Genomic DNA, 12,722 nt, shown 5'->3' with positions numbered 1-12,722 from the left:
GCAACTTCTGCATTCTGCATCAGAATGAAAATACGACTGAGAATCAAATCTATTGCTAGTAAGGGATTACACTGGTAAGGTTAAAGCCAGTTTTGCATTTAATAGTGTCTTTGCCTGGAGGGGAGTTGAGATATTTTTAAGCCTATAGCCTATATTTTGATTTCCTTCTATTCGTGGATTAATCTGCCTCTGTGAGCTGCCTCTTTTTCCTCCCTGGTTTATTCTAAATCAGGCGGAGATTATCCCCACTGACAGACTATCAAGGCATCTTCTACACATGGAAATAACAACAACGCTTGTTGTTTACATGCTGCATATTCAAGTTTGTGTGGTGTTGGAGTGTAAGACCTGCACACTGCAGGATTTCTGCGGTTATTTTCAGATTCTTCGGCAGGTTTTACTGCCGAACAGAAAAGAGACTTTTGTAATCCACTGAAACGCGATATTTTCATTGCTGACTGCCCCTCTATGCAGAACTATGGACCCCCCCAGTTGTCATGGAGCTCAGTGACCCCTCTCCCTGCCTCTCATGATGGAAACATAACCAGATGCTCAGCAGAACGCGCTCTGAAGCACCGTCCACAGACAGAAAGCAGAAAGGCTAGGGGAGAGAGAAGGGGAAGACCGAGGTGGAGCGAGAGGAAAATGTCGGGCTGAACGGGTGGTACAGCGAAAACAAAAAAAAGAGATGGAGTCTGTGTGTTTCTGAAGCCTTATCTCTCTCTTTCTTCAAGCCAGTAACACATGTCCTGTTGAAGGGGCGCTCCCCAGACGCCGGGAGGCAGCTGGACGGGGACGGGCGGGCGTTTTGCATGAGAAGCAGCCCATGTGCAAGAGGCTGCTGGCGGGCTATTGGTAGAGAATAAATAGGTGTCCCCTGGTCACTTTTTCTGCCTAATGTGCGCTGCTATGGTTCCAATTTCCAGGCGAGATAAACGCACCGTCCTGTTTCTTTTTTTTTGACAACGAAGACATACACAACATGTCCTGCCGTGATTCCATGCACTGACCTACTGCCAGGCCACTGTAGAGCAGTTTGTGTAAACAAACCGTGCAAAGATGAATTACTCCAAAACTGCTCTCCCGGCAATGCAAATCTTCTGATGTATTCGTTTAGTTGTTGTCTTGTTTTGTTTCGTCTTCCTCGAGACTACACGATCTACTTTCATTGAGCAAAAAGGAAAAAGATCTCAGAAGTGTGAAAGTCTGCAGGATGTAAATCATCCACACGAAATACTTGACTAATCTCTTTGATGGGAAATGACTAATAATCCAGCAGGCTGTTAGGCTCGTGGTGTTATTTAGGCACTTAAGGTGGACTTGAAGTGGATTGGACCTCCCAAATGAATCATCCGGTGTCTGGGCCGCAGCTCCAGACGGGCTGAGCTGCGCTGAGCTGTCAACTTTAGAGCCTTTCTGTCTTTCACTTCCACGCTTCCTCTCCACCACACCAAGGAGAAGAGTGCTACAGTGTGCTGCTGCTAATGCGCAGGGAAACATTGATAAAGTAAATTAGCACGTGACACTCTCTAATGTTGCAGCACGAGAACAGTAACATCACATCTCAAGACCCCAGTCATCATCTCAGTCAGATCCCGGCACAGAACTTCTGTAGCTTTCTGCTGTGTAGTCAAACATGTATCTGTATGGATGATGCGTTCAAATACAAAGCAGGCAGTTACATTTTTATATTAAACGTACAGCTGGTTTATTGATGATAAAAGCCTCTAGTTACGCGTAAAAACAAAATACACATGCCCAACATGTGCGTAATTTTCTGGCGCAAAGTAACGTTGCATGAATAAACAGGGAGCACGCCATGCAATACACGCCTCCGGCTTCTTTATCCCGAGGACGCCACTGTATCTACCTGCTCAGATTCCTCCTTCATGCCCCCCTCATGCCCAGAAGACAATTTGTTCAGCAGCTGAGAAGTGAAGTCTTTCCCTCCGCGCTGCTCGCCCTCCGCCGCGGCTGCTTCCTCCAAACACATTCACTAACATATGACAGTTTGCAGGGAAATTCTTGACAATTGGTGTCTTGAGTGTGTGGCATAAATAGCAAGCAGAGCCCTCGCTGGGTTATGATGGGGCGGCTTGATGGTTTCTGGCATGGCGCAGAGCTGATTGGTCCGGCCGCGGCCTGACGTCAGGAGGCTGGGAATAAGGCTGGGCTGGAGCTTTAGGAGCAAGACAGTGTACTGGAGAGCCAGCGCATCCCAGCATACACACGGTACTGGAGACTGAGGGCATCCCAGCATACACACCGAGTACTACCGGAGCCGCCAGCGCATCCCGGCATCCCCGCCGCCACAAGCTAAACATCCAGGATCCTCGGACTGAGCGAGAGGGGAAAACACTCTTTTTTTAATCTTTTGGGTGTGTGATTTTGTTTCTCGCCGGGTTCTGAACAGTGGATACGCTGCCATGTCAAAGTGCACTGAATTATTTATAGGCGTGCGTGTCTTGTTGTGTGACAGCTCTGCCCTAAAAGCATTTTATTAGACGTCTCTTCCAGCACTGACTGGCACACGACGCTCCTCTCAGCCGATGCGTCACTTTCAAGAGCGCCGGGACAACCAAACTGGCTCCGGTCTCCTCTGAGCCGATCCGCAGCTTCCTGTGTTGAAATCTACATTTTGGCTGAATCGCGTGTTTTGCCCCGGATCCAATAGAGGACTGATTTATTTCTTCTTCTCCTTTTGGCTTTTCCACCTGAGAGAGAGAGAGAAAGAAACGGAGAGAGAGGGGGACGCGGTCACATCCCTTCCTGTGTGTTTTTTGGACGCTGAGCCTTTTTACGCATGCAGGGAGAAATCTGTGGTGACACCTGATCGACTGGCTTCTCCGCGCACATTGACCCGGGAGCTCCAGGCGAATCAGGGAGGGAGAAAGCAGATAACTCGGTCAATGCTCGTCCTGCGCTGTTGATTTTGTTTGTGTGTGTGCTTCATTTGCGGGGTTGTTGCCCAGCCAAAGCCATGGTCCACTGCGCCGGCTGCGAGAGGCCTATTCTGGACCGCTTTCTGCTCAACGTGCTGGACAGAGCCTGGCACGTCAAGTGCGTGCAGTGCTGCGAGTGCAAATGTAATTTGACAGAGAAATGTTTTTCTCGAGAGGGCAGACTGTACTGCAAAAATGATTTCTTTAGGTAAGCTCGGGGAATTTATGCGTTAATTCTTTTTGTTTCCATCATTTTTCTTTATTAATGTGTCTGGTTTCATGTCAGGAGCTGCACTGTGGAGGCAGCAGGTCAACAGGAAATTACAGAATCTAAAGAAATTAAAAATAGGAGCACAGACGGTGACGATGCACCGCAAAAAGCTGGAAAACATCTATTTTAGGCCAAAGATTACACAGGAAAAATCATCTGAATCAGATTTAGAGCAGATCACATTTTACTTTTACAATCTTTACAACTTTGAAATTAGCTGTGCTATTTATTATCAATCACTAGAAACTGCCAAGAAATTCTGAAAAATCCAGACTGCCTCTTGTTTTTCTCTCAGAAAAATAGTTCTCAAAATAAGTTTTTCATTTGTTTGTTTTTTACACAGTTATTAAAGGAAAAAGTGAACACTTGAGTTGTATTTACAATGAGGGCTAAGTAATAAATAAACGTGCGAATAAAGCGACCTGTCCGTGCCTGTAGGCGTGAACGAGGACTTGCAGGCGATAAGCTTTGATTAGGAGCGAGTAATTAAAAGCTTGTTAATTTGGATTCTTATGCAAAACAACAACAAAAGAGGGGCAGCAACATTAAACGCGTGTGCACTCGCTCTCAGCGGGGAGAGGGGGCGGTTTGTTAGGAAATCGAGGAAATCACACTTGGGGTGTGTGTTGTCTTATTTTACAGCGTGCAGCAGGCGGCCGGGGCGCGCAGGATCAAACCCGGCCACAGAGCCGCGGCCCGGTGTGTTTGCTCAGGCCGGCTGAGGAGGACGTGATAAGTGGATTTGAATAGTAAACTAGTTAAAAAGATCAAGTCCGCAGACAATGCAATCACAGACGTGCTGTCAACAAGCAGCGCGCCCCACTCAATACACACACATTGTTTAACAGTCAAGTCAATGGCAGGGCTGTAATTTACTGTTCCACAGCAGCCTGCTGTGTTAGAGTAATAGGACCTGGATATTTACTGGATTTCACCGTGTAAAACGTATTAAATGGAAGATAAAGAGCCCTGAGATGTAGATATAAAATAGTGATTTGATCAAATAAAAAAACAGTCACTTGAGCGAGTCTGAACAGTGTGTGCAGTGGCCTCTAGGACAGGAAATCATGTTTTTATTCCAAAAATCATTTGCAATTTATTTATCTTATGCACCAAAATTTCATTTACCATCAGCAGGATTTATAGAGTTAGTTTTATAAAAAGAGTAATGTTCAGCTGCGCATACAATAAAGAAACAGAATTTTACATTTTAATCTATTATTACTACTATTGTTATTATTATTATTATTATTATTACTATTGTTATTATTATTATTATTATTATTATTGTTGTTATTATTATTATTATTATTATTATTATTATCATCACATCCAACATCACAGTATGGACTGAGCATAAGGTTGAATGTCTGGAAATAGAAAAAGGTCCATAAAGTTCCTACAGTGTGTTTCAGAGTGTGAGTCCTCACATGAAACTGCTCTCTGCTCTCCATATTTTCACTTTATCTACAGAGCCGCTTTTCACTATTATCATTTATTTAAAAAAAAAAAAATGTAATGCTTAACAATGGTGTTCAAATGTTCAATAAGGGTTTAAATATAAGTGCGGGGTCAAGTCTGGAACCTGTTATAAAGTCTTTCCCTCCACAAACCTGCAGCTTCGAGCCTCACTGAATCAAGCCAGCAGTATTTTAAAATGTTCATCGATCCTGCAGAACGAGCCTTCGTCCCACACGTGTCCGCCGTGTCTCCAAACCTGACCGGATGTTTAGAACATTATTATTGAAACGCTCCAACATGTCTTCTCTGTAAAACACATGTTTGACAGCTGGAATCATCTTTGCTCTTTCCCTCCTGCAGGCGTTTCGGCACCAAGTGTGGCGGTTGTTCGCAGGGCATCTCTCCGAACGACTTGGTCCGGAGAGCCCGGAGCAAAGTGTTTCACCTCAACTGCTTCACCTGCATGATGTGCAATAAGCAGCTGTCCACCGGCGAGGAGCTCTACATCATAGATGAGAACAAATTCGTTTGCAAAGAAGATTACCTAAGCAACGCCAGTGTAAAAGACAGCAACCTCCTCTCAGGTACGGCGGGAGCCCTGCGTGTGTGTGTGTGTGTGTGTGTGTGTGTGTGTGTGTGTGTGTGTACGTGCGTGATCGCGCGCGTGTGTTGTGTGAGTGCTAGGCGGGATAAATTGTGATGGATGTGATGTGTTCAGCCCCGCAGTGGCTTCATCATTTCCATGAGCAGGACTTAGACGGCACCCAGAGAAAAGAATTCAACAAAAAACATGCATTGATCAGTCTGTCCTCAAATGTACAATATTCTCAGCTGAAGACTTTCATTCTCTCAGCATTAGAGTCTTCTTCCGGCCTGTAGTGTCATGGGTTTATTCCATAAACTGTCATATAGGATTCTTATTCATTGTTTTTAACTTAATATTCAGTCTCTCGAGCTTATTTTTATTTGTCAGGTAAATGTTCATGTGTGTTTTTAATGAATGTTAATGGCTCAGCACACACAGCAGCTCACTGTATCAAATGTTTTCATGAGGAACAACTTGCTTTATTTTTCTGAATGTTTGCATCGCTGCTCCACACTGACACACACACATTATATTAAACCATCATTTATTATATTACTTTTCTGCTATTTCACTGTTGTATTGTGTTGTGTTGTGTTGTGTTGTGTTGTGTTGTGTTGCGTTTATCGCTGCACTAATTCATTTTTTGGAGAACTGCTCGACTGACTCTGATTCCACTGTGTCATTTCTGTAGTAACGGCATGCAGCGACCCTAGTTTATCGCCGGACTCTCAAGACCAGCTACAGGACGACGTGGTCCTAAAGGACACGGAGATAGCCGCCCTGTCCGACAAGGAGACGGTTAATAACGAGAACGACGACCAGAACCTCGGAGGGAAGCGGCGCGGCCCGCGGACCACCATCAAGGCCAAGCAGCTGGAGACGCTGAAGGCGGCGTTCGCTGCCACCCCCAAACCCACCAGACACATCAGGGAGCAGCTGGCCCAGGAGACCGGCCTCAACATGAGGGTCATCCAGGTAAAGGGACACTCGCATTCAGCATCCGAGCTGGACTTTTCCTGCAAAACCAGGTTCAGGCTCAAACACCACAAGGTTAGAGAGACATGTGGTTTGGCTTTAAATAACTGTCGGGATGGTATGGTGGTATGACGCGTTTTGTTCACATGGTAGCCTATGGCAGGAACACGTGGGGCTGTCTGCTGTTTGCACAAACGTTAACAGCTGATATTTTATCCTGGTACCCGGGCTGAGATCCTGCAGGAGCTCCAGCGCGTTCAAGTGGCCTCCTGCTCTCACTTCACCATGAAGTCACTCATTCATCACCAGCGAATGAAGACATATATAATAGCCCGTATTTACTGTTAAGTGTGGGTGTTTCTTAAACTGGGTCCACGAGGCCCTCAACAAAAACACCATTGTAATTATCGCTTTCACCATCCCCTGTAATTTATACACGGGTCAATAGTAAATCATCCAAACGGGCTCTTCTGGTTCTGGTTGAAATATTATGGAAATAATATTCAGGGGACACCCACAGGTTGAGGAGGTGGGCTCGCGCCTTTTCTGTTTTATAGGGTGTTACGCACCCATTAAAAGGTGTGATGTAACAGCTTATATTTTATGGTAAAATGTCCCTGCCAGGCTGCCAGACTGCCATGACCGCGCAGGCCTCATCCCATCAGAGAGACACCACCTCCCCCAGCACCCAGCACCCTCCCCCCTCTCACATCCTTCACCCCTCTTGCAAGGAGGCCTCTTCCCTTCAAACTGCGTGGTCACATTGAATTCATTAAGCCGAAGATTGGCCGACGGACGAGGTTGATTTAGAAACGGGTAATTTATATGGGTATTTTTGATTCTTGGCGCTCGTGCCGGGGCAAAGTCGCCAACTGGCTCTGGGCTGCTGGGAGCGCTGGGAGTCCTGGCACAGCGCAGCCATCACGTTTTGCGACCACATTTAGCCATGCTGAGAGCATTTCCAGCCAAGTGGAAGGACAGAAAGCTGTTTCAAGGGTCTTCAGACTGTCTCTCCAGAACTCTGAATTACAGCAGGGCCGCGTCAAGTTAAACAAAGAGCAACACTTTATTGTTATTGTTGTTATTATTATTATTGTCATTATTATTATTATAAGTATTATTATTGTTATTATTATTATAAGTATTTTTATTATTATTATTGTTATTATTATTATTATAAGTATTTTTATTGTTATTATTATTATTATTATTATTATTATTATTATTATTGGGGACTATTTCAAAATTCTTACAGCGGTAATTAAATGTGGCGCACCAGTGAATTGGTGGGGAATGACTGTAACTCATAGATTCATATGCCGATTATTATTTCACATCAGAATCATAGCAGACGCACGGAAGAATGAGGCTTAGAACCCGTCGGAGAGTTGAGCTTTTCTGCGTCTTTATTTCACCAACAGGTTTCCATAAATGGGATTTTTTTGTTTTTTGGGATTTTTTTTTCCCGAGTAAAGTTTCCTAATGTGGATCAGGCTGCGGGGCAGAGCAGAGGTAAAGAGGTTTAGCATAGCAGATTGATGGCGATAAAGTGAAAGTGGTAGAGTAGGGGTATCTAATATGTATGAGCACGAGGGAAAAGGGAAGAGCATAATTAAAGGAAGCCGGCCTATAGATTAGGAAATGATAACCTCCAAGAGCCCGGTAATATATTGGTAACAACCCTCCTATTAAGTATTAATTGGAGATTTTAAGCCCCCGCTGCTGCAGCCTTCAGTCGGAGTAAATGGAGGGTTAAAAGATCATTAGGGAGGTTAGATGGGACTCTCGCTTCTGTAACGATAATTGGGCGCAGTCCTCTCCGCCGCAGAGCCTTGCGGATTTAACGCACCGGCTCATCACGCACGCCGCAAAACATACAGAGCTCGGTTATTTACTCTAATAAGAAGCCAACGCGGTGCAGGTGCCAAGGTAAATATGACACCTAATTACACCTTCTTTTGTATGGGGGGTGGGGGGGTGGGGGATTTGCACAGTGAGGTTTATTTACATATTAAAAAAAAAAAAAAAAGTCCACAACGTGCCACTTTTTGTTTGTTTGTTTGTTTGTTTGTTTGTTTACATATTTATTCATACATTTGCGCCACCTCAAAATCACACCACGCGCTCTCCTACGTCACCTCCATTTTTCACTCTCTGCCCATCTTCCGCACAGAATATTGACGTGCAATCAAAATGGCGTCAGTAGCCCACTGCATGTTCGCTGAGTGACATGAGGTGACCCGTATACGTGTGTGTGTGTGCGTGTGTGTGTGTGTCCAGGTCTGGTTCCAGAACCGACGTTCCAAAGAGAGGCGCATGAAGCAGCTGAGCGCGCTGGGCGCCCGGAGGCACGCGTTTTTCCGGAGCCCGAGGCGGATGAGGACGCTGGTGGACCGGCTGGAGCCTGGGGAGCTAATCCCCAACGGGCCCTTCTCGTACTATGGAGGTATGCGTGTGATTTAGTAACAAAAGTAAAGAATTATACACGTCGTCCAATGTCTTTGTCTCCTATTTATTCGGGTTTAAATGATTCGCTTTCTGCAGTTTTCCTTCTCCTTTTTTCTTCTCACTGTTCCGAGTCAGTCAGACATTTGTGAACATATATTTTTTAAATCCGAACTTCTATGGTTCCTTATTTCCTCTATCATTTATTTTCTATTTTTCGGTTTCCCTCTGACATTAAACAGCGCTCCTACATTGTTCTGTTTCATCTTATCTGTACCTCGTCAGCTCAGGTGGTCAATAACAAATAAAGCGCTTTTATTTAGGTCTTTGTTGACTGCTTAAAGGCACTGCCACCTCAAGGAAATAGATACCGTGTTTTGTCTGAACACGTTTGGTTTTCTTTTTTTTTGTTTTTGTTTTACTACAAACATGTTGGTTTAGTGCACGAAATTAAAGTAACATCTACATAAATAAATGAATACAATAAAGTGATTTTCTGCTCTTGCTTAACGTTATGACAAGTTTGGATATTCAGCAATAAGGATCTCATTTTTTAGAACAAATTCAGCTGTGATATATTATTCAGTCTGGGCCAGCCCGTCCATAGGCTTTTGGAAATCAGTGAGCTGTGAGTTAAGTTTAAGTGAATTTAGTTTACATCTCTGTGATTTCATACCGCGCTCTTCCTTCAAATGCTTTGAAATATCTGATCTTTTCATTTGTGCTCGGGCCTTTGTCCTTTCTGCTGAAGCAAAATGTCTAATAATATTCTGCTGAAGTGAAAAAAAACTCGGTCTCAGTAGGTAGAATCGCTGATGAAATGGCCCCCATTTTAATTAATTTTGTGGCCACGTTGTTCTCCCCTCCCAACTGCAGTTTTGATTTAAGTGTAACATGCTCTGTGCCTAATGTAGTACGGCGAGGGTCTCTCTCCCCCTCTAATACAAATCAAGCTATGTATATTCAATGAATTCCTCACTGTCTCCGGAATTATTTCTGCACACCATTGTTCTCAGAGCTAACGTTGATTTCTTTCTTCTTCTCTTGGATCTGCAGATTATCAAAGCGAGTACTACGGCCCAGGAGGGAACTATGACTTCTTCCCTCAGGGGCCTCCATCTTCACAGGCCCAGACCCCGGTTGATCTCCCCTTCGTGCCCTCCTCAGGCCCCACGGGCACCCCCCTCGGAGGTATGGACCACCCCCTGCCGGGCCACCACCCCTCCAGCGATGTGCAGCGCTTCTCCGATATCATGTCCCACCACCCGGGGGACTCTCCCAGCCCGGAGCCCGGCATCCCGGGGCCCCTACACAGCATCTCTTCCGAGGTGTTTGGCCCTAGTCCACCCTTTACCTCACTGTCGCTGAATGGCAGCGGATACAACAACCACCTGTCCCACCCGCCCTCGGAAATGAACGAGGGCACTGTGTGGTAGCTTTCTGAGAGAGCGGACTTTACTGGCGAGAGATTTGGTAACAGAGGGTGGTGACGTTTGTTGGTGTTGGGGCCTGGGGTTGAGAACGGGGACACGGATATCGACAGGGTTAGGGCAACGCCATTGAATCACTTTTTTTGTTTTTGTTTTTTGTTTTGGTGTTTTCATATTTATTTATTTATTTTCCCATTTGATTTGGTGATCTGTTTTTGTGGGGAAAGCATAACAAGTTATGTTAAAAAAAAAATGTCTTCAGTATTGTGTTTGGGTGTTTCAATTGCTTCTTTCACCCCCCACCCCCCCTGCATCCAGAACTGGACTTGAAAAAAAAAAAGAAAAACTGGGCAAGACTGCTGAACTGCCCCCATTCACCCTCCCCCCACCTCTTTCTTTGAGCCTCTGCAGCACCCTGTCAACCCACCTGACTCCTGTCAGTGGCCTGCCATAGCGACCAAACCCCCTAACATTCACCGGTGGGGTAAAAAACAACCCTTTCGAAATCTCCTAGAGTATGTCCCGAACACAAAAACATCATTAGCTACTGTCAAAGACTTCAATAGCTTTACAGAGAGAGAATAAAGGGGCCGAGGGTTGGTTGTGTGCTGACCTGGCACTGTAGGAAGGCTGAGCGGCGTTCAGACTTTGTTCGAGGCACTAGACTTGACCCTTGTATTTATTCAGAAGCTCCTCAGACCTCTTTGCCTCTCAAGGCTCTGCCATATTGACACTTAACCTTTTTGACACAAGGCTAGAGGAAATGACAATTTTTCCTCCGTCTGGACTATTTGTTTCTTTTTTTTTCTTTTTCTTGTTTTCAGAATTTCCACCAAATCTGAAGAAGGCCGCCTTCAAAAGGCATACAGTACAAACCCTCTACGGATTGCAAACCCTTTATTTAAAGTGGAAGTGAACTTGAAATGTTGAAATGAAGTCTACCTTCTAAAAATCTTCTACTGGGGTTCTAAATGGGACTTAGAACAGTCAACTGTTTACGTAATCTATTTAATTCAGGAGTCCAGAAGTCTCGAAAACCATGTTTTAGAACCTCTCGATCCATATAAAAATGTTCCAAGCAACCAACCAAACTTTTGTATTGATTTCATTTATATTGTATGGAGATAAAAACAAATTTGCTGGGGTTGTGGTTCACTGTGCTAGTTTGTACAAGATGTTGTTTACAAAAAAAGGTTGAAAAAAGAATAAAAACATAAGTAAAGTAGACATTTGCCAAATTAAAAAAAAAATAGCACAAATACTGTTAAAGTGCTTTGCACCATCATCTGCAGAACGTGTTGAGACAAAATGTAAGTGTTAAAGGAGTAATTGAATTCTTAATTTTTTAGTCTGCTGACGATACATTCATAAAATTGTTAATATAACATACTTAGACAGGTTTTATTTTTGTGTCTTCTACGGAGAAAAATCCAAACTATTAAAAGTTGATGGTCAAATATGCAGCTAGTAGCTGCTACATCTCTTTGAATATCAAGCCCTCATGGTATGTCTTTTATTGTTCCAATAAACCTAAGCTTATGTGACCTCCAGTGCATATTAGACCATTCACTGTATAAATACAACATGTTGACAAAAATGTGTTTCTAATAAAATTAGAAAATATACTAATGAACATATTTTCTTTGGAGCAGCTATCTGCCTTACATTACAGTGTATCATGTATTGAACGTACCAGTACAGGTGTATATCACAGGGCTCTCTGTAAGCATCATATGTTCCATTCACATGGAGTGTGAAATGATTGGCCTTTGCACACATGATGACAGGTAAACATTTGTTAATTCTGATGAATGTACTTCAAAACCATGATTGAAATTTGAACAGCAGCGGGCAAAAAGCACGAGTTGTAGAAACAAGCCACAGTCATGCTTTGCAGTTTGAGTTTTGTGATGCTAATCTTAAAATGTCAGCAAAAGCTTTTCTCTTGTTCCTACATGCCGCAACGTTGCACCACATCATGATGGCTTGAAGAGCAATTCATAGACAAATAGAACAACAACAAAAAACTTTTCTGCTGATTTCACTCTAGGCATTTAGTGGACGGGCTTGCTGCAGCCAACACAAGGGGGAGCGAATTCACAACTTATGCTGATGCCACTTCTTTCCCCAACCACTTTGGCTCCGGCCTCAGAATCTTCCGTTCAGTTACTCGAGGTCGTCAACTAATCATAAGCAGTTAGCTGTGCAACTGTGAAGGACAATGATGAAATTGCCGTGACCACAGCTCTCCTGCTTGTTATGCTTTTATTAGCCCGCTCCTACATTATTATTCCCTGCAGCTTACTGTTCATGGTGCGGTCTGACGGCTGAGAGGGACATCTCCTAACTTATTTCAACGAACATAGTCGTAATAATAATCAAGAAGCCCAAACACTGAGGCATGATCTTTTGCAGGGAGGATGAAAAAATTATTCATACTTGTAGGGAAATGAGTCAGTCGTTGGGATTGTGGCATGAATCCGGGGGAACCTTTATCTCCCAAACCCTGAATGTGCATTTAGGACCCTATGCAATCCCCGTTTTCTCCCCTGCCTCCAGACTGTAATCCACCATGAATTAATCATGGTCTTGAGAGTTAACCAAGCTTGGGG

At 44.1% G+C, this 12,722-nt stretch overlaps 1 protein-coding gene across 1 annotated transcript; it reads left to right on the top strand.

The window, feature by feature from the left end:
* Positions 1-2,218: 2,218 nt before the first annotated feature.
* lhx1a (LIM homeobox 1a) lies at positions 2,219-11,728 on the top strand. The gene is made up of 5 exons (XM_084350511.1): positions 2,219-3,150; positions 5,035-5,258; positions 5,952-6,235; positions 8,516-8,681; positions 9,737-11,728. The coding sequence occupies exons 1-5, from the start codon at positions 2,981-2,983 to the stop codon at positions 10,114-10,116; spliced, it is 1,224 nt and encodes a 407-aa protein (XP_084206637.1). The 5' UTR covers positions 2,219-2,980; the 3' UTR covers positions 10,117-11,728.
* Positions 11,729-12,722: the final 994 nt, after the last annotated feature.

This window comes from Pagrus pagrus, assembly GCF_965226575.1.
Source record: "Pagrus pagrus genome assembly, chromosome: 4".
NCBI lineage: Eukaryota > Metazoa > Chordata > Actinopteri > Spariformes > Sparidae > Pagrus > Pagrus pagrus.
The sequence above is the reverse complement of the archived record's forward strand: the minus strand, read 5'-3'. Positions and strand labels throughout refer to the sequence as shown.

Excerpts from the sequence above, each read along its gene's own strand:
- lhx1a (XM_084350511.1), top strand. The coding sequence starts at position 2,981 with ATGGTCCACTGCGCCGGCTGCGAGAGGCCTATTCTGGACCGCTTTCTG. Across the intron at positions 5,259-5,951 it reads AGACAGCAACCTCCTCTCAG|TAACGGCATGCAGCGACCCT; the intron begins GTACGGCGGGAG and ends TCATTTCTGTAG. Across the intron at positions 8,682-9,736 it reads GCCCTTCTCGTACTATGGAG|ATTATCAAAGCGAGTACTAC; the intron begins GTATGCGTGTGA and ends TTGGATCTGCAG.